This window comes from Coccidioides immitis, assembly GCF_000149335.2.
Source record: "Coccidioides immitis RS genomic scaffold supercont3.4, whole genome shotgun sequence".
Classification (NCBI taxonomy): Eukaryota; Fungi; Ascomycota; class Eurotiomycetes; order Onygenales; family Onygenaceae; genus Coccidioides; species Coccidioides immitis.
Window position 1 is genome coordinate 3,679,669 of NW_004504311.1, and position 25,059 is coordinate 3,704,727.

Here is a 25,059-nt window from a genome sequence, read left to right on the forward strand (position 1 = left end):
TCTTCTATAACTACTGGAGCTGTCAGCGAGTGTGCATGTCGGCTTGGTACGTCAATTGCAGTTTGGCTATAGGGCATTCAGGCCAGCTCAGGGGCGCACCTACAGTACAAATCGCTAACTAATTAGTTACTGCGCTGCCAAGCTGGGCCAGATTTCTGGGGCCAGAGTTACAGCGGTTTTCTCGGAGCTTTTACGGAGGATTATGTAGCCCCTCTATCAGCCGTCAAGCACATTCCCGCACCAGCTGCGGAGTACTCTGTAGATATCCCAGCTCAGCTCCCCTCCCGCCAATGATCTACAGCCTCACAAACATGCATTTCTGTAGATCACAAAAACTGAGTTGCAGGGCAGAAAGATAAGCCAGGTAGTCAACAATAAACATGGGATATTCTACATGAATCAGCTAACTTGGAGTCGAAAATGGACCAGGATCCTGGCACCAACGCCAGCACCAACAACTAAGCAGATGCGCTGCTGCATACTGGGCTCTCATCCCGTGCTGTCATGAGCACATTACTGCTCTCTTGACCAGGCATCTCAGCTCAGTTCAGTTCTCTCTCTCATCCCCTGTCCCTGCCCTCACTCTCCACACCCTACATCCTCATGATTACGGAGTACACACTTTTACGGATCACAAAATCTTGGCTACAGAGCTGAAAGATGAGTCAACTAATCAACAATGAATACAGAACATCCTACACATCAGCTAACTCAGAGCTGAAATGAACCAGAATCCTGGCACAAACAGCATTCAGTGTTCCTAATTGGTCAATGCATCTTGCAAGAGACTCATACAAGTGCTTGCGGTAGTACTTGGTGGAGGGGTTTCCACTGATCTCTGATGTTGCGGAGCTTTTGCAAAGATCCTCATACGAATCCCCTGCCCCTGTTGGTACTGCTCCATGGTGAATGACACTAATTTTCATGATCCTGTATACCTGCAGCGTGCAAACATGTGGTGATAGGGAATGCTACTCTGCAGGACGCGGCCAAAAGTTCTTCAGTAGTTTTTACTCAACATGTCAGGTTACGAGAGAAATCGCCGAAGCATGTGCTGTAAACAGCATAGAAGACAAGCACACTGTACACAAACAAGCCCCCTTACACCGCTCCCGCTGTCCGCTGCTCAAACTCCAACCGGATCTGGTCAACCATGCCATCGACATCAAAGTCCCATACCTTGCTAGTCCGCTGCTCGGCCTCTACCTTAAACCGTTGGCCGTCATTTCCAGCGGAAGGAGCCCGCCACTGGAATATGACTCCCATCTCTCGCGAGCTCTGCACCAACCACTGTGACCTTTCCAGGCGCACCGCGCTGAATGCCTGCAGTGCTGCCGGGATAGACGCGACGCCTGTCGAAGTTTCACTGACAAGCTGCATCGCGGACGCCATCGCCAGGGCATCTTCAATGCCCATTGCTCCGCCAGCGCCGAGGAACGGCGTGCTGGCATGAGCAGCGTCACCGACGATGGCGACACGGCCGCTGGCGTACGTTGGTGCAGGGCGATCAGCCATGTCAAAGATGCCCCACTTCATGAGCTTCTCAGGGAACTTGGCAATGAGATCGCGGATAGGCGGGCTCCAGTCCTTGAAGATTTTGGCCACTTCGTCGTGGGTTGCGGGTGCTACCATCTTCTGACCGTGAGGCCATGGTTCTGGAGTGTAGATGACCGTCGTCATATTCAGAACTGTTTCTGTCCCATTCAACATCTTCCAATGCAACTGTCAGTAAAACCGGTGGGACGACATGGGGGAGGGGGGTGTTGAATGGACGACTTACAGGATACGACGGCACGTAGGCATTTGGGCCAATATGGATGCAAAAGTCGCTCCCCCCCTTGGCATCGCCCAGGACCTCCATAGCTTCGGAGATAGGGAGCACGGCCCGGTAGCCTACCTGATGGGTGAAACTGGCGTGCGCCGCCGGGTTGTCATCGCCCAAAAGGAGTTGACGAGTCCGTGAATGAATGCCATCGCAGCCGAGTACTTTTTTTTTTTTGCAGAGTCAGTACCAGGCAGTTATCTGGTGAGGAGCGTACGACCGGAAACTCACAAGCATCTGCTTCGGCGGTGGTTCCATCCGTAAACCGCAAGAGAACCTGTTGGCGGCTCGGATCGTCTACATAACTCTCGAGTTCCTTATTGAAACGGGTCGAACCCGCAGGCAGAAGAGCCACCAGCTCGCGGAGGAAATGAGACCTCATGCAGCACCAGTAGTCCGTCCCCGGAGCATCAAGCAGGAAATGCAGGGCCTCAGCGCTGTGGGCCGCCTCGCTGGTCCGGGGATGGAAGCCGTCCCAGAAGCTGAAATGACTGGCTCTGGCGACTCGACCGAGCGCGCCGAGGACATGCGGGTGCAGTCGCTGCATGCTGCTCCGCGCGACGCTGGTCAGGGCGACGCCGGCGCCAATCTCATGCCAGTCAGAGGCGCGTTCATAGATGGTAAAGGGAATACCGCGGTGTGAGAGGCCGAGACCAAGCATAACGCCAATGAGGCCACCGCCGACGATAGCAACGCTGGGGGCTTTCCCAGCCCTGGGGACGGAAGTCGGGGGCACGTTCGAGTGAGGCATGGCTAGGGATTGCAGGCACCGGATGATCGAGGCAGTGGTATCAGAATCTACAACAATGAACAACCAACCTTGAAAATGATGCCTGGCTGGTGCCAATTTGGTTCATATACTATCGACGTACGTGGCCCAGTGACTCATCATCACGCTACTATGTAGTTACAGGATGCTAAGAACATAAACTCATCCGCCGGAGCCACGGATCTACCTGATGGCCCGGATAGTGTGTGCCTTTTGTCGATTGCCTATACATACTTCTAAAAGCACCGGAGTATGACGCATAGAGACGACCCGCCGCCCTTCGCGTTCGCTGCAAGGAATGGTTGAGTTTAAAATGCGTTATCGTCCCCCTGTCAGATCCATGTACGGCAACAATGGACTCGACGGGACACGAGCGGCTGAAATCAGCAAAAAGGTTGGTGCATGTTATGCAGTTGCAGGAACCAAGAAACCACAAAAATGGCTCAACGGAGCAAATCCGTCGCGCCGGAGAGTTATTTCGGACAATATTGTCTTTTGCCTCGGATCCGTCGCTGGAGGTAGTAAGGAGTGACAGGAAAAGCTCGTTCACGAGAGAATAGTTAAAGGTGACCCAGATATCCAGTGATGTATAACAAATTGACTCCGGGGTCTCCGCGCCGCATTTCTGTTTCGAAGACCTAATTTTGAATGCAAGGCCCTCGTTGCTCTGTGCACATCTATCTATCTGGGCTTTTCCTCCATGGTTATTCCAAGTGTGTCTGTCGTATCTTTGTGCTTTTTTTGCTTGTGCCGTACTGACCATGCGGTTAGTTCCACACAAACCCCCCGGTCTGTCGTTTTAGATCCAGAATAAATAATAATCCTTGCACCTGTTTCGTTTCCACCGCTGGGACGAAGCAAGTTGTGGAAGCAAATCAGCGCGAGAGATCGTCATCGCATAGTTAAATTTGGCTGCAAGGGCCTTTTTTTTTTTTTCTTCTTTTTTTTTTTTTGCTTTTTTCGGCAGAAACTCCGATTTTACTTTGAACAGAAAAACATGGCGACCACAAGCCGATCGTTGTTGATATTCGGATCACAAATCGCTTACAGCGAGAAGGCAGTAAGTGACATCAAAACAACGTTGCAGAACAAGCTGTCTCGCCAATGGGTGCTTGACACAGTGGCGGGATTGCCAAAGTATTGGGATGCCTTGGCCGAAGGACTCCCCAAGGTTACAGACACCATCGGTTCGCAGGGAAGACAGCTGCTGGAGGACCTCGGCCCATGGCTCGAAAGCAATGGATCCAAAACCCTAGGCGTGCAAGGCGATGCACTGCCGGGCGTGGTGTTTGTGCCGTTGATCGTGCTCGAACAGCTCACCGAGTACCGTCGGTATCTGCAGGCCAGCAGCACTAACAACAACGACGGCGGCAAGTCTGATCCTCAAGCAGCTCTGGTCGCCAGTAAGACGCCCGCACTCGGGTTCTGTATGGGCCTGCTGGGCGCCTATGGCGTCGCAAGCGCGCATGATCTGGAAGAGCTCGATCGGTACGGCGCCGTAGCGGTGCGTCTGGCCATGCTTGCAGGCGCCCTGAGTGACGCTCAGGACACATGGAACCCGCACAGAACGTACGCAGTGGCGTGGACAAATGCGAAGCAACAGCAGGACCTGCGGCGTATCGTCGACAGCATCTCCCCTGAAGCCTACATCTCGCTGCTCTTTGACGAGGCGCGAGCCACGGTCACGGTCTCGGAACGGGCCGCAGCGAGGTTCGTCAGAAAGGCTCGTGCCGCCGGAGTCGTCCTGTCCGACACGGGCTTTCGCGGCGAGCTGCACAGCCCAAAGGCCCAGTCCAAGGAACAAATCCAAGACCTCGTCGCCTTCTGCGACGATAGGCACGATCTTCAGTTTGCAGAGACGGATCACCTGGCGTTGACGACCTTCACCAACGCCGGGGACGGCAAGCCTCTTGCACCCGGTGTTGACGGCTCTCTCCACGGGCATGCTCTGGAGACCTTGTTCGCGCGGCAGTGCGACTGGTACGGCACGTTTGCGGCCGTGAAGGCAGCGTATCTCAACGACGGCGAGACATCAGTGACGACAACCTTCGGCCCCGATCGATGTCTGCCGCCGACTCTCGTGCGCAACATGGGATCGAGAGCGGTGCACTTCGCCGACGTTCACGAACGGCCCAGCAGCCCGGACCACAACAACCACAACCACAACCACACCCCCGTGAGCGACGACGCCATCGCCATCGTCGGCATGTCCATCAAAGTCGCGGGCGCCGACGACCTCGACGAGTTCTCCCAGCTCCTCCGCAAGGGCACCTCGCAGCACGAGAAGGTGACGCGGGAACGCTTAAACTTCGACTCGCTCTTCCGCGAGCCCGACACCCGCGATTACTTCTGCAACTTCGTGCGCGACGTCGACGCCTTCGACCACAGATTCTTCAAGCGCAGCCCGCGCGAGTCGGCCGCCATGGATCCCCAGCATCGCCTGCTTCTTCAAGCGGCGTACCAGACCGTCGAGCAGGCCGGCCTCTTCACCGAGGCCACGCGGGCCGGGCAAGAAGACAGAGACCGGAGCCACGTCGGTGTGTACATCGGCTCGCCGTCAGTCGACTACGAGCACAACGTGTCCACACACCCCCTCAACGCCCTCATGGCCACGGGCAACTTGCAGAGCTACCTTCCCGGGCGCGTGGCAAACCATTTTGGCTGGACCGGGCCGGCCATCGCCTTCGACACGGCATGTTCGTCGTCGGCCGTCGCCATCCACACCGCCTGCAACAGTCTCCGTAACGGCGAGTGCTACGCGGCGCTGGCCGGCGGCGTCTGCATCCTGACCAACCCACACTGGTTCCAGAACCTGACGGCAGCGAGTTTCCTGAGTCCCACAGGCCAGTGCAAGCCGTTCGACGAGAAAGGGGACGGCTACTGCCGCGCCGAGGGCATCGCCTGCGTCCTCCTCAAGCGCATGGCGGACGCGCGAGCCGACGGCAACCCGATCCTCGGCCAGCTGGCCAGCTCGGCCGTGTACCAGAACCAGAACCACACGCCCATCTTCGTGCCCAACTCGCCGTCGCTGGCGCAGCTGTTCGGGGATGTCATCAAGAAGGCGCACGTGTCGCCCCGCGACATCGCGCTCGTCGAAGCCCACGGCACAGGCACGGCCGTGGGCGACCCGGCTGAGTGGGCGGCGCTGCGCAAGGCAGTCGGAGGCCCGATCCGGCCGCAGCCGTTGCCGGTGGGCTCGGTCAAGGGACATATCGGGCACACCGAGGGGACGTCGGGCGTCATCTCGCTCATCAAGGTGTTGATAATGATGCACGAGGGATATATCCCGCCGCAGGCCAGCTTCAACCAGCTGAACGCCGCGATTAAAGCCGCGGCTGACTCGGACATGATGGAGATCGTGACCTCGCTTCGAAGCTGGGACAGCCGGAACAAGGTGGCGCTGATCAACAACTATGGTGCTTCGGGTTCCAACGCCGCCATGGTCGTGGCAGCTCCACCGACTCCCAACGAGCGGCAGGACGTGGCATCCATCAAGACGCTGGACGGACGGTTCCCCTTCTTCATCTCTGGGTCTGATGCACGCGCCGTCAAGGCATATGCCGCCAAGCTCGCCGCCCTCGTCGAGCGACGCCAGTCCAGGTCAGCGCTGGCCGACCTGTCCTTTAACATCAACCGGCAGAGCAACCCAGACCTGCCGCAGCGATTCCTCCTCCGCTGTCGCTCCGTGGACGAGCTCAAGGAGAGACTTGCAAGCGTCTCTGAACACGACATGACGGACACGCAGGCCGAACGACCCGTTGTGCTGTGCTTTGGCGGCCAGGTCTCGACTTTTGTCGGCCTCGACCGCAAGCTCTACGACAGCATCGCCGTCTTCCGCCACCATCTCGATGAGTGCGACGAGATCGTGCAAGCCGAGCTCGGTCTGCCGAGCATCTTCCCTGACATCTTCTCTCGCACACCCTTGGGCGACCCCGTAAGACTGCAGGTGGCACTCTTCGCCATGCAGTATGCCAGCGCTCGAAGCTGGATCGACTGTGGACTGTCCGGCAAGGTTGTCAGCGTCGTCGGCCACAGCTTTGGCGAGCTCACGGCGCTGTGCATCTCTGGCGCGCTGAGTCTCAAGCATGCCCTTACCTTGGTCTCCCGCCGTGCACAGCTCGTGCGCGATGCCTGGGGTGACGAGAAGGGAAGCATGATGGCCGTTGAGGCCGACGAGTCGCTCGTCCAGAAGCTCCTAGAGCATGCGGGTCGACAACTTGATAACCCGGCTACTATAGCCTGCTACAATGGTCCCCGGAGCTTCACCTTGTCGGGATCCGTTGAGGCCATCGATGCCGTGGCCGAGGCCATCGCCAACAACAGCGACAAGTTCTCAGCCCTCAGGAGTAAGAGGCTCAATGTCACCAACGCCTTCCACTCGTCCCTCGTTGATCCGCTCCTCGACCGTCTCGAGCAGGTCGGCAACGACCTCGAGTTCCACGAGCCCTCAATTCCCCTGGAACGGGCTACCGAGACGGCCTTCACCGGCCCGCTGACCCCCAAGTTCGTCCCGGACCACATGCGCCAACCCGTCTTCTTCTCCCACGCGATGCAACGTCTCGCCAAGAAGCACCCGTCCGCCATCTTCCTCGAGGCAGGCTCGAGCTCGACCATCACCGTCATGGCGAGCCGTGCGCTTGCCGGACAGGCTAGCAAATCGCACCACTTTGAATCCGTCAGCGTGACGAATGAGAAGGGCCTCGACGGTCTCACTGATACCACCATCTCGCTCTGGAAGCAAGGGCTGCGAGTCGCCTTTTGGGCGCATCACACTCTGCAGACGAACGACTATACATACATTCTCTTGCCGCCGTACCAGTTCGAAAAGGCACGGCATTGGATGGACTTCAAGTCCGCGACCGACCTGGTGGCAGGCTTCTTGACTCAAAACGCACCACCCGTGAGCGATCCCAAGACTATGCCGCTGTGGGAATTCGTCGGCTACCAGGGCAACGACACCAAGCACCCGCGCTTCCGCGTCAATTTGGTATCCGACAAGTTCAAGAAACTCGTTTCTGGTCACGTCTTCGCCCACACGGCGCCCGTGCTATCCGGAACGGTCCAGTCCGACATGGCTGTCGAGGCCCTGCTCAGTATTCATCCAGACTGGAAGAAACAGGGCATGATACCCACGATGCTCGAGGCCAACATCCCCACGCCCATCTGCGTCGACTCGTCCCGAAAAGTCTGGATCGATTACGAGGCTCTCGATGCGGAGCACACCCTTTGGCAGCTGAACGTCTCAAGCACCAGCGCTGAAGGCACTCTGCCCAGAAGACATCTCCACGGACGCCTCCACATTCGATCGCCCAGCGACCCCGACTTTATCGCCCAGTTTGCGCGCTTTGAGCGTCTCGTCCCCTATGAGCTATGCGCCAAGCTGTTGGCCGAGGCGGGCGGACCCGACGTCGACGTCCTGCAGGGCCGTCAGGTGTACCGGGCCTTCTCCGAGTTCATCGAGTACTCGGATCAGTACAACGCCATGCACGCCGTTGTCGGCAAGAAGAGCGAGTGCGCGGGCCGAGTGCACCGTCGACATGCCGGCGAGAGCTTTCTCGACATCGCCCTCCACGATTCGTTCAAGCAGGTCTCCGGTCTCTTCTTGAACTGCATGTCGGATGCGCAGCCCGGCGAAATACACATCGGAAGCGACGTTGAGCTCGTTATGCGGTCGCCACGGGGCATTCTGCAGCCAGGACAGACGCAGGATGTCTGGCATGTGTATGCGCGACACTCGCAGGTCTCGGCCAAGGTGTACATGGCAGATGCGTTCGTCTTCAATGCCGCCAATGGGGAGCTCGTCGAGGTTATACTGGGACTGCAGTATACGCGTATGAGCATCGAGTCGATGAAGAGGCTCTTGATGAACCTCACCAGGGATGAGTGGGCCTTGAACATGAGCACAAGCGGCGCGACAGTGGCAGCAGATCCCACACCCAGAAAGCCCCAGGGTGTCGTGGGGAGCAGCTTGAAGAAGCCGCAGGAGAAGCAGAAGGCGGCCAAGAAAGCATCGTCGTCCCAATCACCAAAGTCCGATCTCACAATGGAGGTCAAGAAAGTGCTGGCAAGCGTCGTGGGCGCAGAGGTCGATGCCATTACTCTTGATTCAGAAGCCGCCGACATTGGCATTGACTCGTTGATGGGCATCGAGCTGCTTCGCGAGGTCAATTCGGCGTTCCACTGCAAGCTGGACCTGCCAGAGCTGCTAGCAGCCACTACCGTGGGCAATATTGTCACTCTGGTTGCAAGCGCCCTGTCTCAAGGCGCTGTAGAAATCGCGGATGATGACGATCATGACGATGATGATGATCATGATGCCGACGATGATGTGAGTGAGTCGAGCCTAGATGATAGTCGTCCCACCACGTCTACATCCGCCTCGGAGCTAGACAGTGCTACCTCGGGAGTCGATTCCCCTCCTATCAAGGACATACATTCCGAGGAGCAGACGAAGAGAGATGTTACGGCACGCGAGGCTGAGGCCGAGAGGTACGTGGCAGAATACACGGCGGGATGGACGCCTGCACAACCGTCGTATACAGGTGAAGCCATCGCGGGTTCGCATGATGCCGTCATCATCGTCACAGGCGCCACCGGAAGCCTCGGCGCACACGTCGTCGCCGCTCTCGCCTCGAATCCGTCGGTCAAGACGGTTGTCTGCCTCAACCGACACCGTCCCACGCCGGTGGAAACCCGCCAAGATGACGCTTTCTCCAGTCGCGGCATCACACTTACACCGGAAGCCCGGTCCAAGTTGCGCATCCTGGCGACCGACTCGTCCCAGCCGCGGCTGGGTCTCGAGGCATCCGAATACCAGTGGCTCACGCAGCACGGCTCGCACATCGTGCACAGCGCGTGGCCCCTGAGCGGCTCGCGGCCCATGTCCGCCTTTGCACCGCAGTTCCAGGTCATGCGGAACCTGCTTGACCTCGCTCGTGATATGGCCGTCCACCGTCGGGTCGGGTTCCAGATGGTCAGCTCCCTTAGTGTCGTTGGACATGCGAAGGAGCGACTCGTGCCGGAGGATCGTGTCCACATGGACTCTGTCCTGCCCCCGGGGTATGGCGAGGCCAAATGGGTGTGCGAGCGGATGCTCGACGAGACGCTACATAAGCACCCTGCGCTGTTCCGAGCCATGGCCGTTCGGCCCGCACAGATTGCAGGTTCTGCTACGAGCGGGGTCTGGAACTCAGTCGAGCAGATTCCCTTCATCGTCAAGTCGGCGCAGTCGCTGGGCGCCTGGCCCAACTTCCGCGGCACCGTGCGGTGGATCCCTGTCGATGCCGTAGCGGCGATCCTTGTCGATTTGTTATACATCGGGGACGACAAGACGGCGCCGGACCCGTGGCCCATCTATCACATTGACGACCCAGTCGGCCGGCCGTGGGAAGAGATATCGTCCGTCCTGGCTGACGCGCTAGACATTCCGGCGGGTCAGTTGATGCCGTTCAAAGAGTGGCTCGACATGGTTGCCCGCTCGTCCAAGACGGAGACAGAGAACCCAGCCGGGAGATTGGTGGACTTTCTGGAACAGAATTTTGAGCGGTTGTCCTGTGGTGGGCTGGTTCTGGACACGACGAAGGCGCAGGAGCATTCTGCTGCTATGCGGGCGTTGGCGCCGGTGAGCGCCGAAGTAGCCAGGGGCTACATCAGGGCTTGGAAGGAGATGGGATTCCTCGCCTCGTGAAGAGCGGTCGTATAAACGAGTATGGTTGCACAGCTGGCTTGATTCTCTTTCAGCTAGTTGGAAAAAGTTTGTAACGTAGGTTTATATATATATATATATATATATATGCCGGTTGGAGTTTGAAGAGGGTTTACTAGATTTGTCTGGAAAGGAAGGGTATCTCTAAGCATGTACTCCGTATAGAAGCTATAGAAACCACAGAAACCCAGCTGCATTTGGTGCTCAGGCTTGCTTGCTTCTAGTAGGAACTAACTAGGAGCTAGGCTCAAAAACCTGGGAGTAGAATCAGAGTCAAGTCAGCAGTATCAAGTTCCAGATCAGAGAGTCAGAAGAGTATCAAGTTGAGTTATATCAGAAGGAAAAAGAAAAAAAAATAACCAAATCCAGGTTCAGCATCAAGCCAGATTGGGAGAAATCTGCTTATATAAAATTTCCGATCACCCAACAAACTGCAATTCTGATATGGCTCCTCAGTTCCTTCTGAGGATATCATCGTAGCTTCATTAGGAACAGGAGGACATCTGCATGTAAACATATCTTAGCTCTCTGCTCCCCTGATTCTAAACAGCCCGAGCAAAAAAAAAAAAAAAAAAAGAACAATAACAAGCAAACCTGTAGTTGATCATCACTTCCAAACTATTTTGTACTCTGTATTGTATGTATGTAATTGTATGTACTAAGTATCAATACTAACTAATCCTAAAAGGGCAAGTCGAAGGAGATTTTGTCGGATTTAAGTTATTCCGTAGAAATTATGACAAATCTCTCACGTGAAACCCGCCAAAAAAACGACCTCAAATCATCGCCGTATATTCGGCGAGTCGCGATGGGACATATTCGAGGCTTTAGTGGTTAGAAGGGGGGGGTTTGTCCCGATGATAGTTGTCTCCACTCCAGTGTCTGATTTTCTCCCAGACCATGCAGCAACAGGAGATGTTTGCGGGATTCCTCCGTTCGAGGCGGGTCTCTTGGATCAAGTGCCCTAGAGTGGAATGCAGAATTGGGGGGGGGGGGGCAGGACTCAGGAGAGGAGTTCATGTTGATGATCATCGGGAAATTATAAATACAGCTTCGACGGTAGCCCTTCTGCATGGCTGTGTTCCAGGAGGGCATCAGTTTTTCTCTTCTTGTACAAGATTCGAGTCGATTCCCTAGAAATGCATGGCCCACTCCCATCTGATCTTCCCAGGTCCCGCGAAGGGTATCAGTGGACTCCTCATGGTGGTGGTGGTGTCCAGCAAGGCCTTCCGACCCTTGCTGCGATTCGACCTGAGACGAACGTCGGTTCGCCCCGTCAAGTCTACGATGTCATCGTTGTCGGTGCTGGATACGCCGGTCTCACGGCTGCTCGCAATGCCGCCAGAGAAGGCCTGAATATTCTCCTCCTTGAAGCTCGCGATCGCATCGGTGGTCGCTCCTGGTCCTCCAATATCGATGGATATGCCTTTGAGCTGGGTGGAACCTGGATCCACTGGGCCCAGCCGCATACCTTTCGAGAAGTATACCACTACAACATGAAGGATGAACTCGAGATCTCCCAGGATTATACCAGGGGTGTTAATCATTTCCAACTCATCACTGCCGATGGAGTGAGGACCATGAGCCACCTCGCTGAGGTCCGCATTCGAACCTATCTGTCTACGCAAGCTTTACGCTGACTTGACTCCCCGTTTTTTTAGGATCAACTTTTGGAGAGTGCAGTTAAGAAGTTTGTCGACGTCGACGGCAATCTGGGTCGCACTGTGATGCCTTTCCCTCACACTCCGACTTATAACCCCGACATTGCGAAATGGGACAAACTTTCCATGGCGGACCGTATCGAGCAAATCAAAGACGACCTTACACCGGCTGAGAAAGCTGCACTGGAAGGATTTGTTTTGCTTTGCAGCGGTGGCACCGCCGAAAACACCGGATTTTATGATATTCTTCGCTGGTGGGCCCTCGGATTCTATACTTACCAGGGCGTTATCGACACATGTTCGACATTCAAATTTCACTGCGGCCAATCAGGATTTGCGAGACGGTTCTTTGACGAGGCTGTTGCCTCCAAGAAGGTCTCGTACATCTTTGGCTGCCCCATTACTTCCGTAAAGGATGACGGCAAAACCGTGCAGGTAACCGTGCGGAATGGTGACAAGTTCATCGCTTCAAGACTTATCTGCACGATCCCTGTCAACGTTCTCGGGACCATCAAATTTGATCCTCCCTTGCCAGAAGCCAAGCAACAAGCAATCCAGGCTGGCCAGATCAACCAGTGCTCTAAAGTGCATGCTGAGGTTAGCGATCGGGACCTTCGCTCGTGGAGCGCCATCGCGCCCTACGGCAAGCTAGTTAATGCCTTTGGAGACGGCACGACCCCTGCGGGCAATACACACATCGTCGCCTTTGGCGCAGATTTGAACCCACTTCACCCTGAAGACGATGTTGGGGCCACTAAAGCAGCATTCGATCACTTGGCATCTATGGACATCCAACGGCTCGTTTTTCACAACTGGGCTCGCGATGATTATTCCCGTGGAGCTTGGTGCATGTTCGCGCCCTGTGTTGGAACCACGTTCTTGGAGACTCTTCGTGAGCGACATGGTAACGTTCTTTTTGCAAACTCCGATTGGGCTACTGGATGGCGTGGATTCATCGATGGAGCCATCGAGGAGGGAGCTCGGGCTGCCCAGATGGTGCAGCAGGAGCTTGTCACTCCCTCACAGACGCAAACCAGGTTGTAGCGAAGATATGCCATCGGATTTTCCCCTTTAGGATCGTCCTTGATCCAAGTATGTATGGAGTATGCTGCAGCAATTCAGATAGCAATATGATTACAAAAATCCCATTCGTTTAGAGAAACCCTCACCTCGAGCGTTGAGCAATTGAGTTGAGATTGAAGTTTAAAGTTAGCGCGTATAACTAGTTAAGTAGATCCCGAAGCCTGGATCTGGAATTCTTAGAATCCGGGGTTCAGTTAACGTTGTCTCTTCCGTCTCGCAGCCGAAATCCCCTGCGAGTCTACTGCTATGCCTCAGGTGATCCGTTATAAGTTCTATTGATCTATAGAATAGTTTGTAACTGGTTATTGTGCAGCAACGGGCAAGACCTTTGAATATTTATCTCAGACGGTCACCATCTTCCGTCACTGCGCCCTAGCAACTCGGGCGGGGTAACTAACAGCAATAACCCACAGAGGCTCTACTCGCCAAATAATGCTTTGTTTTCTCTCTCTCTCTCTCTCTCTATATATATATATATATATATATATATATATGTGTGTGTCTCTGCTTCACCGGAACCTAACCCTCTTAGCCTAGTCATACTTTTCAGGCGCGAAAATATGCAATATGCTAGCGTAGGAAGCATATCACACACCACCTCTAGAACCGAGCATTCCACTTAAGATTATTATCGCCGACCTGCGAGGTATATCACTTAAATCCGCCCTCCAATAATGGGGAAACGCAAAGGTCAGTGCTAGCTTCTGGTCCAAACACGGTTTTGTGCAAATTGCTGATTGCGGACTTAGGCTGTTTCGATTGCTCCCGGCGTCGCATCATATGCGACATGACAGAGCCACACTGTGTAAAGTGCGCAAAGAGAGGGATCGTCTGCTCCGGTATGGGAATTCGATATCGCTTTAGTCCAGGAATTGCGTCGCGAGGGAGGTTCAAGGATCGACAGATACCCGTTTTAGATACCAGCGAGGCGCGTGGCTCTGGAAATCGGAAAGCATTATCAAGACGGAGCGGATCCGTTTCGCTGGTGAATCCGAATTTTGTCCAAAAGACAACTCGTTCTCCGTCAACAGTCCAGGCGAGATTCGCATCGATAGGCCCGGTGGACCATAATGTTGCCTGCCACGAGAATGATGACGAGAGGTTAATGTATCTTCAGCGGCTACTACCGGAAATCCAGATTCTAGACGGGAGGACACACATGCTCTTTAATCACTGTAATTTCGTCGATGTCGCTGCTCAAGGCAGCATCAAGACCGTGTGCGCGTGTAAAATTGACATTTTCTCATAGTTTCGGCTTTCGTCGCTTCTGCCCTGGTTCCACTCGACAGCAAATTCAACGGTTATCGGCGTATCCTCCTCCCATTAGCACACCAAGATCTAGAGGTTAGGAGGGCGGTTTGCCTCGTCTCTGCGTTGCATCTCAGTTCAAAAGTTCCAGAATTACGGGAAGCAGCGAATGCAGCAAGGTTAGCATCGATCTTTGGCCTTAAACGATTTGTCCGTGAGCATGATCGGAGTGAAGTTCTGAGCGTCTCAAATTGGGCTGTTATTATTTTACTACTAGCTGGGGAGATGATACGAGGAGGTTCTGATTTTAGCTATCTCCTGAAAATGCTGATGTCCTTGGTTGAGGCGAGAGGACCGCATGACGCGGACTCAGACGTGCACTCGTTCTTGATACACGAAACAAAGATGTATGTCTTCGCCATTGGACTTCTAGGTGTAAATGCTGGTTTTAATGGCTCACCAGGATTGAACTGTTTGGTCGACCGTTTCTCGGAGAATCCGAAGGCATCCAGGCACTCAGCAGGGGGGTTGAATCCTACCGCGACTTCATTTCCCACGCCACCCGGTATGACGGGACTTGCTCGCATCAAATTAGCGTTTCATTACTTATCGCCGCTGTATCCTTTGCAACCGACATCTACCTCCGACGCGCACTCAGTCAGCCTGCTTTCCCAAGCTCGACTTACGACTGGGCATCCCATTACCATTACCCTTCTTCTACGCTTCCATCCTCTCCGTCCATAAGTCTACAGCATCTTATAAGCCTAGTGTCTGGAATCTACGCTCACACGCCCGGTTCTCATTCACTCGTATGGGTGTATTTCATCGGTGCAGCTGAGAGTAGCACTGAAGAAGATCGGAATTTCTTTACGACAAAGCTGGAAGAATTGTACAGGACTATCGGATTTGAGAATATTATGATTGGCCTAGGCAATTTGAAGGAGCTGTGGGCCAGCGGCGAGAGACAGGGGAAAGGAGGTGAGAGAATAAGGTGGACGGAAAGACTGCCACGGGTAGAGTCGTTGGTTATGTAAATGGGGCACGGCTATAAACTCTAGGGAAATGACCAGCGTAGTGATGATGAGGTCGACGCATAATAGACATAACTACATGTGTGTTGCCAAGAGCAGCTTCTTCCTTGCTAGTTAGCTATTTAACTAACTGTACGGAGTACATCCCCCTAACCGGAGAAATTTCCAATCCCTGCGCCTACTTATCTTCAACTTCCCTCACCTCAAAGCTGAACATGCCATTTGACTTAACACTATTTTCATCCATCAACTTGCTAGCACCTTCTGCTCCTGTAACCGGCACTCTATACTCAAACCTCTTCCCTTCCGCGGGACGCTTGTCGTTTGGTAAAGAATAGGGGAATGGCAAGTACTCAGGTAGCAAATTTAGTTGGCGTAAGAGACAGGCCTGGTCCCACCAGATATGTTCGTGATATAGCCTATCGCCACGGATATTTACCACGGAGATCATGGGAAGACGGACGACCTGGCCAGTTGGTGGGAGGCCTGGGGCACTACGAAAAAAGAATTAGCCCGCGACGACCAAGGTGCGGTCCCAAGTAGTTAGCATTGAGAAGGCCACAAAGAGAAATAACTAATGGAAAGAAAGAAAGTGCATTACAGCCAATCAATCTGTTCATCATGGGTGAAACAGAAAATGAATTCATCAATGACGCGGTCAATCCCCACTGTACGGCTGACCAGTTCAAGCCTCGTATCTTTTGGGTTGTTCCAGATGAAATGATAACGGTAGAACTTCGAAAGGCGGTCGCGGCCAATTCCACCGGTCATCTAACATCTACCGTTAGTTCAAATGGCTCTCCATAACACCAATTCAGAGCACTCGCCGTCGGAATATGATTGACATATGGCTCTTGGACCATAGTCCCCATTGTCTTAGCAACGGATCGATCCCCGAATTCAAAATACGTATGTTCGTCCCATATAGCTTCAAGATCAAAAAGAGGGCCTCCAAGTTTTGATTTTAAGAATGTCAGCGAGCGAGTATGTGCGACCGCCGCTGAAGAAGGGAGAAAATCCTTGTGCTTGGGAATGACAAATTGCGGCGAGTTGGTCTCGGGATACTCGTGGACTTTCACATTTGCGTCCAGCCCCAGGATTTGCTGCGCATCCTTCTTGGGAAAATGGACAAGCTGTGGATATCTAGTCAAAATGGGAGAGCCATATGTGACTATGCCACCAACTGGCAGGATATCTTGAGCCAAGCTGAAAATCAAAACCTCATCGGAAGTTAAGAGGCCGGAATCATATACTATGCTTGAGTCAGTTCAGCCTGGAATTCAACCCGGTGGGTTGGGGGGAAGCAACAAGAGTAAAAGGCATAGTTATTGGTACGTACATATTAATCCAAAGGTATTATTGACATCGCACTCCTTCAAGGCTATCAGTTGGTCGACTGCCACCTTGACCGCGTTGCTGAGAACCGATCCATCACGCTGAGTGGGCAGCTTAATTTCAACCACTGCATACCCCTCTTCCGCCCATTTCTGTCGTGGTGGCGGGTCCAATGTTTCTTCGCTATCATTGAGCTCTAGGCATTCGGAAGTGATGATGATTATTCCGGGGCCATTGCCACGGCGGGAGAGCGGGGGTTGTAGCGTGATGTTTGGGCTAATATCTCTTGGTGCTGCAGAGGGCAGCGGGACGGGCTCTTCATCGATGTCCATGACAGAGGGTTTCGAGAGGGGCTTGAAGCTGCTATTGAGATGCCGGACAGCACGCGGAATTCCTCTCGCGTTTGCGACTTGGGGCAGAAGTCCCGCTCAGCGATGCCGCCTGCGGGGGCCGCGGATATCGGCGCTGGAAGTTGGCGGCCCGCTCGCCGGCCCGCAGCACTACCTGCTAGCTCTGGGCGTGATCATGTGATTGCACAGGGGGGGGTTCGACGCCGCGAACTCATTGCCAGCTGGGCGAAACAGGGGGAAAGGAGCGTGTGCGGATGTATGCGTGTTGATGTATCAAACTTGGGGCTGACGGGTCAGTCGACTTCAGCCGGCTGGTCAGAAGCCCTATACAACACAACCCAACATATCATTGCGAATATCGTCTGGATAACTCTTCATTGCATTGATATTGCGGACTATAATGTATTATGATCTACAGTGAATTTTGCAGTCCTTGCATGCTGGGGCTCTGTCACTAACAACATCTGTAGATGGTCAACTAATTACGGAGCACATTGCTGAGAAAACAAAGATTCCAACTCCTCAGCTACCCGATCAATACTATAATATTTTCCCCCTACCTTTTTATGTTACTGCAATACTCCGTACATCGAGGGCAAAATTCTTTGCATAGCGCAAAAGAAGTACCTTTACAATGAGTGGAGCTTTATCTGCCTTGTGCTCTTTCAGCAACAGCTTGACCGGATTGTAGCTCTTGGCTTTGATGATAATTGTGGCTGGATAGTTGCGAAGCAATGCCAATTATCATCTATCCTATGATATCCTGATATTTTTTAAACTTAATGCTCATTAACGCCTGCTAGCGCATTAGACCACTACTTCTACTGTATATGATGGTTATATGCTTTTTAAGCATTATTAAAAACTTACACTTGTTGCCCGTGGGATAGTATTTGGAATAAGAGCAAATATAGATGCTATCTTTATTCCTTTTATGCTGCCCAGGATGAACTGGATTGTGTTAGAACAGAAATACAACCGTGGCACATCTTTTCTCAGGCATGCAGTCATGCAATCTCATGGATGGCGATACGAATGGTGCCATACCGCGCTCTCTTCTTGAGACCTTCGAGATTAGACGAGAAAGGAATCCGGAGTGTCGCCGAAAATGAGCCAGCATTGCCGAATCAGTAGGTTGACCTCAACTTTCTGTGTAACGCGAGACTGCTAACTCCCCAACTCGATTTATGCCCCGTACGGTAGGTTATCGATCACCTAACAGAAGGTCGATGAGGTTCATATATCGGGAGAGTCAGCCAACTACCACAAGATCCTCTTCGTCTCTTCGTGTGAGTTGCGTAAAATGGATAGCTGCGCTCGATTTCGGTTCTTTTTTTTAATGATATTTTCGGGCTTCTGTTTTTACATGTTTTAGCATTGTGCGCCTACAACAATCTCGGTTGACGGAGAAGTTAACATTCTCTTCTCCGTGAGCAGCCGCGACAGGATCGGGGCGATGTCATGACAACAGCCTGGCTGTTCCGCACGGGGGTAGCGTAAAGCAGCCAGCTTTCCGAGAAACCATCCCATCTCCACAGCAAAGGTTTTCATCTTTTTCCTCCGGTGTGCTCCGGAGAGAGCACAGCTTAAGAGAGCAGAAAAGATACACCGCGCATTGGGGATCCGTGGTTCATGGAGGATCATTTCATTGCTACAACCTCAATCGGCCTTCTTTGAGACAAAACACTCCAAAAAAAGAAAAAGAAAGGAAAAGAAAGAAAGAGATGTAGGATGCAATGAGAAAAAAACATTGTTTGGATGGGAAGTTATCTTGTAGACTCAGCCATCACAACCCCACCTGCATCAATGACCTTTTTTTTTTTTTTTTTTGGTTCTGGCTCTTCTAGCTTTCTACCAGGATTTGCTGGGTTATGGTTAGTTTGATTGAAGCTGGCTCTCCCGGCATTTGGAGAGACGCGTGTGGGTGCAAACTGTGGAATGGTCTATGTACCCAGATGTCAGAGTGAGACTTTCACCACCTCATTGACTGTTTGAACCACATTGTTCAGCTTGTTTGCTTCAGGAACACAAAAGTTTAACTCACAACAAAGTTTTTGGCTTCTTAGGGAAAAAAAAAAAAAAAAAAAAAAACAAAAAAAAACAAAAAAGGCCTCAAGCACCCCATGAGATTACCTGAAAAGGGAATCCCCCCGCTTCTTTCCGATTTGAACCTGGTTCTAGACTCGAACAGGAAGCTTCTCCCTAAAAAGGGTTAGCTTGCATTTCCTGAATAGACCTAGTGCCATCTCTTGAGGAATGTTTCTCCACTTTAGGGCGGCCTGCAGAGAGTCTGATTGGACAGCTGTCAATACCCGCGCGACACAGCCTCTTTCCGGACTAGCGCGCTTCCTTTCGTCTTTGGAAGATTCCCGCGCTTCTCAACTGGGAAATTGAGACGTCACGTCAAAACCAAACCAACAGGCTGAAAGGGAAAGAATGTTCGCCTGCAAGGCCGGCTTGACTTTTGGCCTCAGAGCTCTCTCTCGAGGATCAAACATAAGCTTGAGGTGCCATCAAAGGTTCCAAAGTGAGATGATTTGATAACAAAAAAAAAAAAAAAAAAAAAAAAAAAAGGATAAATAATCTAGCTGGTGAAATATCTCGCTGGTTGGTTGTGCCACTGGCTTGGATTGAAACATCTGCTCTTACAACTGCTGAGTGGGCGCGTTATTTTTTTTTCCCCATACCCCGTCCATCGAGCGGCAGACTGGCTCAGACACTGCGCAGAAATCTAACAGGACGGAGCTGCGAGAATTGATACGCAATTCTATCTGTTGAAGAAGCTGAAGCCAAAAGTCTTATCTCCTCTTAGGGCTGAGACCCTGAACCAGTGGCCTCGAGCATCCCGTTCCAACATATGCACTATGGCCAGCAGCTCGCTGTTTCCATCTTCTTCTACACCTTCGGAGTTTGTGGAGCTCTCTTCCATCGAACAAGGGTGGTGCTGGAGCTCCAACCGCGCATATCTTCCATCGCACCCCGACTTGGGGAATCGAATACCGCGCACCGGCTAGCGACAAGCTGTTCTAGACTCTTGGAGGCTGGACAATACAGTTAGCAGTTTGAGCAAGCCAACGATGTGGATCCTTGCTTTTGCCAAATAGCTCCCTGACTTAGAGATTGCCTACGTGCGTGAGACAGTGGGAGGCACGGATATGGCAGATTCGATTCGAACGTAGCGGAAGCAGAATCTTGGCATGTCATATTTAAATCCAGCTGTTCTGCCCCCCAGAGAGTCTTGAGCTTCAACGTCAAGGTCAATCCTCTCAAGTCTGAGAGCCTTCCTCCGGACGGGAAGTTGATAATACCGAAATTTGACAATCATGCATCTCAAAAATCTCGTCATCGCGCTCGCCGCAACTTTCGCCGCGTCCGCATACGCTGCGCCGCTGGGAGGGCTCGATTCTCTGTTTGAGGGACTGGAGCGAGAATTGGAGACAGGATTTTCGGGTTTCGAGCGTGAACTTGAGGGTTCCGGGCATGACCCGCAATGCAGCAAAGCATGCTATTCTCACCGCCCTGAGTGCCCACGTGGCTGGGTATGATTGCTTTCTGCTGTTGATTTTACTTAGACCAAGATGTGGTAGCTAACACTTTTTTGTAAAACAGTGGCCAGATTTGCGGGTATTTCCCTCTTCACAAAAACAAAGGCTTCCAATTACCCCTGGATACTCTGAGGGGAAAATATCTAGATATAGCAACTGACACAGTTATTGTGTAGGGCCGTTGCTACGCTTGCTGCACACATTCAAAGCCGAAGAATCCGAATCCTCAGCCAAACCCCTATGATCCCCATCAGCCGAAGCGAAAGCCAAAGCCAGAGCCAAAGCCAGAGCCTTATGATCCCTATTGGCCAAAGCCAAACCCCTATGATCCCCATCAGCCGAAGCGAAAGCCAAAGCCAGAGCCAAAGCCAGAGCCTTATGATCCCTATTGGCCAAAGCCAAACCCCTATGATCCCCATCAGCCGAAGCGAAAGCCAAAGCCAGAGCCAAAGCCAGAGCCTTATGATCCCTATTGGCCAAAGCCAAACCCCTATGATCCCCATCAGCCGAAGCGAAAGCCAAAGCCAGAGCCAAAGCCAGAGCCTTATGATCCCTATTGGCCAAAGCCAAAGCCTTATGATCCCTTCCGGCCTGAGTCAAAGCCTTTTGATCCCTTCCGGCCAAAGCCAAAGCCTTATGATCCCTTCCGGCCTGAGTCAAAGCCTTTTGATCCCTTCCGGCCAAAGCCAAAGCCTTATGATCCCTTCCGGCCTGAGTCAAAGCCTTTTGATCCCTTCCGGCCTGAGTCAAAGCCTTATGATCCCTTCCGGCCTGAGTCAAAGCCTTATGATCCCTTCCGGCCTGAGTCAAAGCCTTATGATCCCTATTGGCCAAAGCCAAAGCCTTATGATCCCTTCCGGCCTGAGTCAAAGCCTTATGATCCCTATTGGCCAAAGCCAAAGCCTTATGATCCCTATTGGCCAAAGCCAAAGCCTTTTGATCCCTATTGGCCTGAGTCAAAACCAAAGCCAAAGCCAAAGCCTCGTGATCCCCACCAGGAAACGCCTCAGGATCCCTACCAGCCAAAGCCCCAGGATCCAGAGCCGAGGCCTGGTGACGGTGATAGGGTGATTAATGTTGGTTTCCCTGCGGGTGGTTTGATATGCCACCCAGCATGCTTTCCTCCTTCCCATCAGTGCCCATCCGGCCAGGTATGATTGCTTTCTGTCAATTTTACTCAAATCAAGATGTGGTAGCTAACACTTTTGTAAAACAGCAACTACGTCAGGTATTTCCCTCTTCACAAGAACAAAGACTTCCAATTACCCTTAGATGCTCTGAGGGGAAAATATCTAGATATAGCAACTGACACAGTTATTACAGCGTGGTGGTTGCTCCACTTGCTGTGAACTTCCGAAGCCAAAGCCAGAGTCAAACCCTCATGATTCTGATCAGCCGAACCCAAGGCCTGGTGACCATGATGGGCCGATTATCGACCATGGGGCTCTCGACCCCAATCACCCTCATCACCACCCTCATGATTCTCATCAGCCGAACCCGAGACCTGGTGACCGTGATGGGCCTCTCGACCCCAATCAGCCTGCTCCCTGAGCGCTCTGAGCGCCCTCGGCGCCCTCGTGGTCCTTATATCCCTTATTAGGACAAGAAGAAGACTTCCGATGAGTAATCTTGTGACCCAACTCCCTATTAAGCGGATTCTGTGATATGAAACACCGAAGGGTCCTCGAAGCCGATACGTCCGTTCCCCCAAGATGAATTGATTTGGCTAGCATTGGCAGAACGACTGGTTTTCTCGTCTGGACTCTGCTGCTTGTGAATAGCTAGCCTGTCAGTGTGCTTAGAAGTTGATATGTTCAATAGAACCACTTACATTCCTTTTGACATTTGTGTGCTGTTTAAACCTAAGAGTACATGTTACAAGGGATCTAGATGAGTAATCCCCTTTCATAGGAAGGATAGAAAGGAATATCTGGGGCTACTTGGATCACATATTAATCATCAGCTAACTGTCCCTGAAGGGATCCCCTGGAGGGCAATAGCTACGGCAGCATCATTCCAACTTTGCTTTCTTCTTGCTGAAGTTGATAGCTGACACATTATCAACCGATCGAGAATTCTCCGCCTTGGCTCGGTCTTGGACTGAAAGGCCAAGGTTGCACACAATCTGATACCGGGTATCCGCTGCTCTGTCAGCGGTAAATTTGCCTATGCTCCGAGGGGCTTCGCTGGAGTGTGCCTCGGGAACACGAACATTCAGGGTTTGGAATATAGCCCAAAGGGAGATTCGCTGGAAGGGAGATAACTTCTCCCCACCGGCTAACTTTGTGAGGCGCCAGGTTTACTTCTCTCCCTCCTTTCCCTTTGCGCCGCATCGCAATCGATCAATTTCAGGTCCCTTTATCAACGATATTCGGCATCTATCCCAATGAAGCGGCCGGATATTTTCTTTCAGATTCCATTCAGTACCAGATGGTTCCAATTTGGAAGCAGCACCAGCAAACCCTGTCCTACAGTTCCTGGAGAGATGAGAAGTACTAATCAGCAAGTGTAAGAATATCTTTGTCCCCGTCAATTGAAACAATGGCACTTCATCCCACCATTGATGCAGATTTACAAGATCGAGTGCATACGAATGATCTCTTCAAGATAATGGGCGTTCAAGTTTGCTCAGTCCAGCAAGTTGGTCGCTTTTATATTCAAATAATTGGAGTGTTTGCGTCTAGAACTTACAAATCAAAACCAGAACAATCCAAGAGATCTGGGAACCTTTGATTCATATTTGTGCAGGTAGCTACTTCGAAATCCCTTCTTGACACCTCTTTACAAACAAGCAAAGAATGGGAAAGACACACACAAATTCAAATGAACCGTACATTCATATCCTTTCATATTTCCCAGTTGATCGTAACATGATCGCCCAGGACGTCACCCCATCTCTGACAGTGCACCATGATCTCATCGTGTTGCGCCTCGGTGAGGGTATCAGAACTGTCGACTTCAAGATGATTAAAGTTCGGCGTGTACTTCGCCCAGTCGTCTATCCACGTATTCAGTTCCTGCAGGACCCAGCTTAAGCAATCTCCGTTTACGCGATCGATAAAGAGAGCCTCCAGAGAGCGAGGTAGCAGGATATGAAGCTTCGAGTGACAATCCGTGCTGCGAAGAAACTCCACGCCTATTTCAAGGTATTTAAGAGATGTAAAGGCGGCGAATGAACCCACGAGGGCGTAATCACTTTGGTGACGTTGGTAGGACTTGATAGAGAGACGTTCAAGGGTATCCTTAACCTCAAGCAGGGAATTATAAAGCCGCTTCGGCTCGAAGCTGCCCTGCGTGCCCGGATAACAATGTGTGTATTCGAACGATTTTAGATACTTGCAGCTTGGAAGAAGCCCGTGTAAGCCATTTATGCAAACCTGGCCAGTGAGATTCAAGTGCGTGATGTTCGAACTCTCTTGCTGCTGCCAAGCTTCATCGTTATCAAAAATCGCAGTCGCGTATATGCTGCGTAACGCCGGAAAACGGAGAAACGGGATGAGCTTGTTCGAGGTGAAGTACCGGGACTGACCAATATCGAAAACCCTTGCTTCAACGAGACGTGCGAATCGTGGACCCGTCTCGTCGAACGGCTTCTTGCCCTCGGATGCGCGTTCCAGGATCTTGTGGCAGTACACTTCGTCTCCCACAGACGTAAGGGATAATCTTTTCAGCCCAGCTAATGATACCAGCAGTAGACCAATATACGCATCCGGCTTTCCCTTCTCCAGATCGCCCAGCCACTTAGTTTTCTCATCTGTTGAGTAGCTTGCATCGTCAACAGCACGTTCAAGAAGTCCGGGGTCGATTGGAAGAGGCATTGGCCTGTCTGAACCACCAGACTCTTCACATGGGCTAAAGGAAACGGGATCTGAAAGGGTAACATCGAGCTCTCGAACACACTGGGCTAGATTCGGATTCAGCAAAACCGCGCGTAGAACACCCGAAGCAAGGCGCGGAGACTCTTTGAGATGAATAGAGCGATAGGCCCAGGGGATCAATATATCGTATAATCGGCGAGAGCACGACGCTAGCCTCAGAACATTTCGAAGCGTCCTGATGTTGGCGGAAATATGAAGGAGCAATTCGACCGGCAGCGTGTTCAAAGTTGCCGGCATTTCTTCTCTTGAAGCTGGATCCCTTCTACTGATAGCTTCCACCTGCCTCACGCCTGATGGAGATGAGCGCTTCGCAATAGATTAGGGTATGTTATATTTTAAGCAAGGTTGACAAGCGTAAGTGGAAAGAGAATGTGCCAGGGGAGTTCGGTCTCGTAGGCACTGCAAGTTTGGAGCGACTGAAAGAAGGGAAGAGGTGATTAAAAAGAAGGAATCAGAATACAAGCTCGGCGCTGAGCTGCAGTAGTTGCCCATAGGCATCAGTAGCATGCCTGAAGCAGATATTCACGCTGCTGTTGTAACACCAGCTCCTAAGCCATGAATGGGGCGCACATAGAGGGAGTAGATCAGATATTACTTCACTTTTTGCAATTGCCATAAGTTCAGCTTGAAAT

At 52.3% G+C, this 25,059-nt stretch overlaps 8 protein-coding genes across 8 annotated transcripts; 5 read left to right on the forward strand and 3 right to left on the reverse strand.

Annotated features, from left to right (window-relative positions):
- Nucleotides 1-889: 889 nt before the first annotated feature.
- Nucleotides 890-2,573, reverse strand: CIMG_05570 (FAD binding domain-containing protein; the record flags this gene model as incomplete). The annotated part of the gene is made up of 3 exons (XM_001246128.2): nt 890-1,710; nt 1,781-1,986; nt 2,054-2,573. 3 exons carry the CDS (start codon nt 2,571-2,573, stop codon nt 1,102-1,104), a joined length of 1,335 nt encoding a protein of 444 aa, XP_001246129.1. The 3' UTR covers nt 890-1,101.
- Nucleotides 2,574-3,552: 979 nt separating this feature from the next.
- CIMG_05571 (polyketide synthase) lies at nt 3,553-10,377 on the forward strand. Its single transcript, XM_001246129.2, has one exon. It carries the CDS (start codon nt 3,589-3,591, stop codon nt 10,276-10,278), a length of 6,690 nt encoding a protein of 2,229 aa, XP_001246130.2. The 5' UTR covers nt 3,553-3,588; the 3' UTR covers nt 10,279-10,377.
- Nucleotides 10,378-11,100: 723 nt separating this feature from the next.
- CIMG_05572 (monoamine oxidase N) lies at nt 11,101-13,120 on the forward strand. The gene is made up of 2 exons (XM_001246130.2): nt 11,101-11,894; nt 11,958-13,120. Exons 1-2 carry the CDS (start codon nt 11,436-11,438, stop codon nt 12,999-13,001), a joined length of 1,503 nt encoding a protein of 500 aa, XP_001246131.1. The 5' UTR covers nt 11,101-11,435; the 3' UTR covers nt 13,002-13,120.
- A 594-nt stretch (nt 13,121-13,714) lies between these two features.
- On the forward strand, nt 13,715-15,322 carry CIMG_05573 (uncharacterized protein; the record flags this gene model as incomplete). The annotated part of the gene is made up of 4 exons (XM_001246131.1): nt 13,715-13,730; nt 13,790-14,215; nt 14,290-14,695; nt 14,752-15,322. 4 exons carry the CDS (start codon nt 13,715-13,717, stop codon nt 15,320-15,322), a joined length of 1,419 nt encoding a protein of 472 aa, XP_001246132.1.
- A 36-nt stretch (nt 15,323-15,358) lies between these two features.
- CIMG_05574 (carboxymethylenebutenolidase) lies at nt 15,359-17,083 on the reverse strand. The gene is made up of 4 exons (XM_001246132.2): nt 16,659-17,083; nt 16,147-16,571; nt 15,921-16,090; nt 15,359-15,813 (listed from the first exon to the last, which is right to left on the reverse strand). The coding sequence occupies exons 1-4, from the start codon at nt 16,984-16,986 to the stop codon at nt 15,498-15,500; spliced, it is 1,239 nt and encodes a 412-aa protein (XP_001246133.1). The 5' UTR covers nt 16,987-17,083; the 3' UTR covers nt 15,359-15,497.
- CIMG_05575 (uncharacterized protein) lies at nt 17,026-17,486 on the forward strand (the record flags this gene model as incomplete). Its single annotated transcript, XM_001246133.1, has 2 exons — nt 17,026-17,406; nt 17,475-17,486. The coding sequence occupies 2 exons, from the start codon at nt 17,026-17,028 to the stop codon at nt 17,484-17,486; spliced, it is 393 nt and encodes a 130-aa protein (XP_001246134.1).
- Nucleotides 17,487-20,327: 2,841 nt separating this feature from the next.
- On the forward strand, nt 20,328-22,100 carry CIMG_05576 (uncharacterized protein; the record flags this gene model as incomplete). The annotated part of the gene is made up of 5 exons (XM_001246134.2): nt 20,328-20,543; nt 20,614-20,628; nt 20,726-21,700; nt 21,766-21,777; nt 21,873-22,100. 5 exons carry the CDS (start codon nt 20,328-20,330, stop codon nt 22,098-22,100), a joined length of 1,446 nt encoding a protein of 481 aa, XP_001246135.2.
- A 1,165-nt stretch (nt 22,101-23,265) lies between these two features.
- CIMG_05577 (uncharacterized protein) lies at nt 23,266-24,664 on the reverse strand (the record flags this gene model as incomplete). Its single annotated transcript, XM_001246135.2, has 1 exon — nt 23,266-24,664. One exon carries the CDS (start codon nt 24,662-24,664, stop codon nt 23,396-23,398), a length of 1,269 nt encoding a protein of 422 aa, XP_001246136.2. The 3' UTR covers nt 23,266-23,395.
- Between the last annotated feature and the right edge of the window lie 395 nt (nt 24,665-25,059).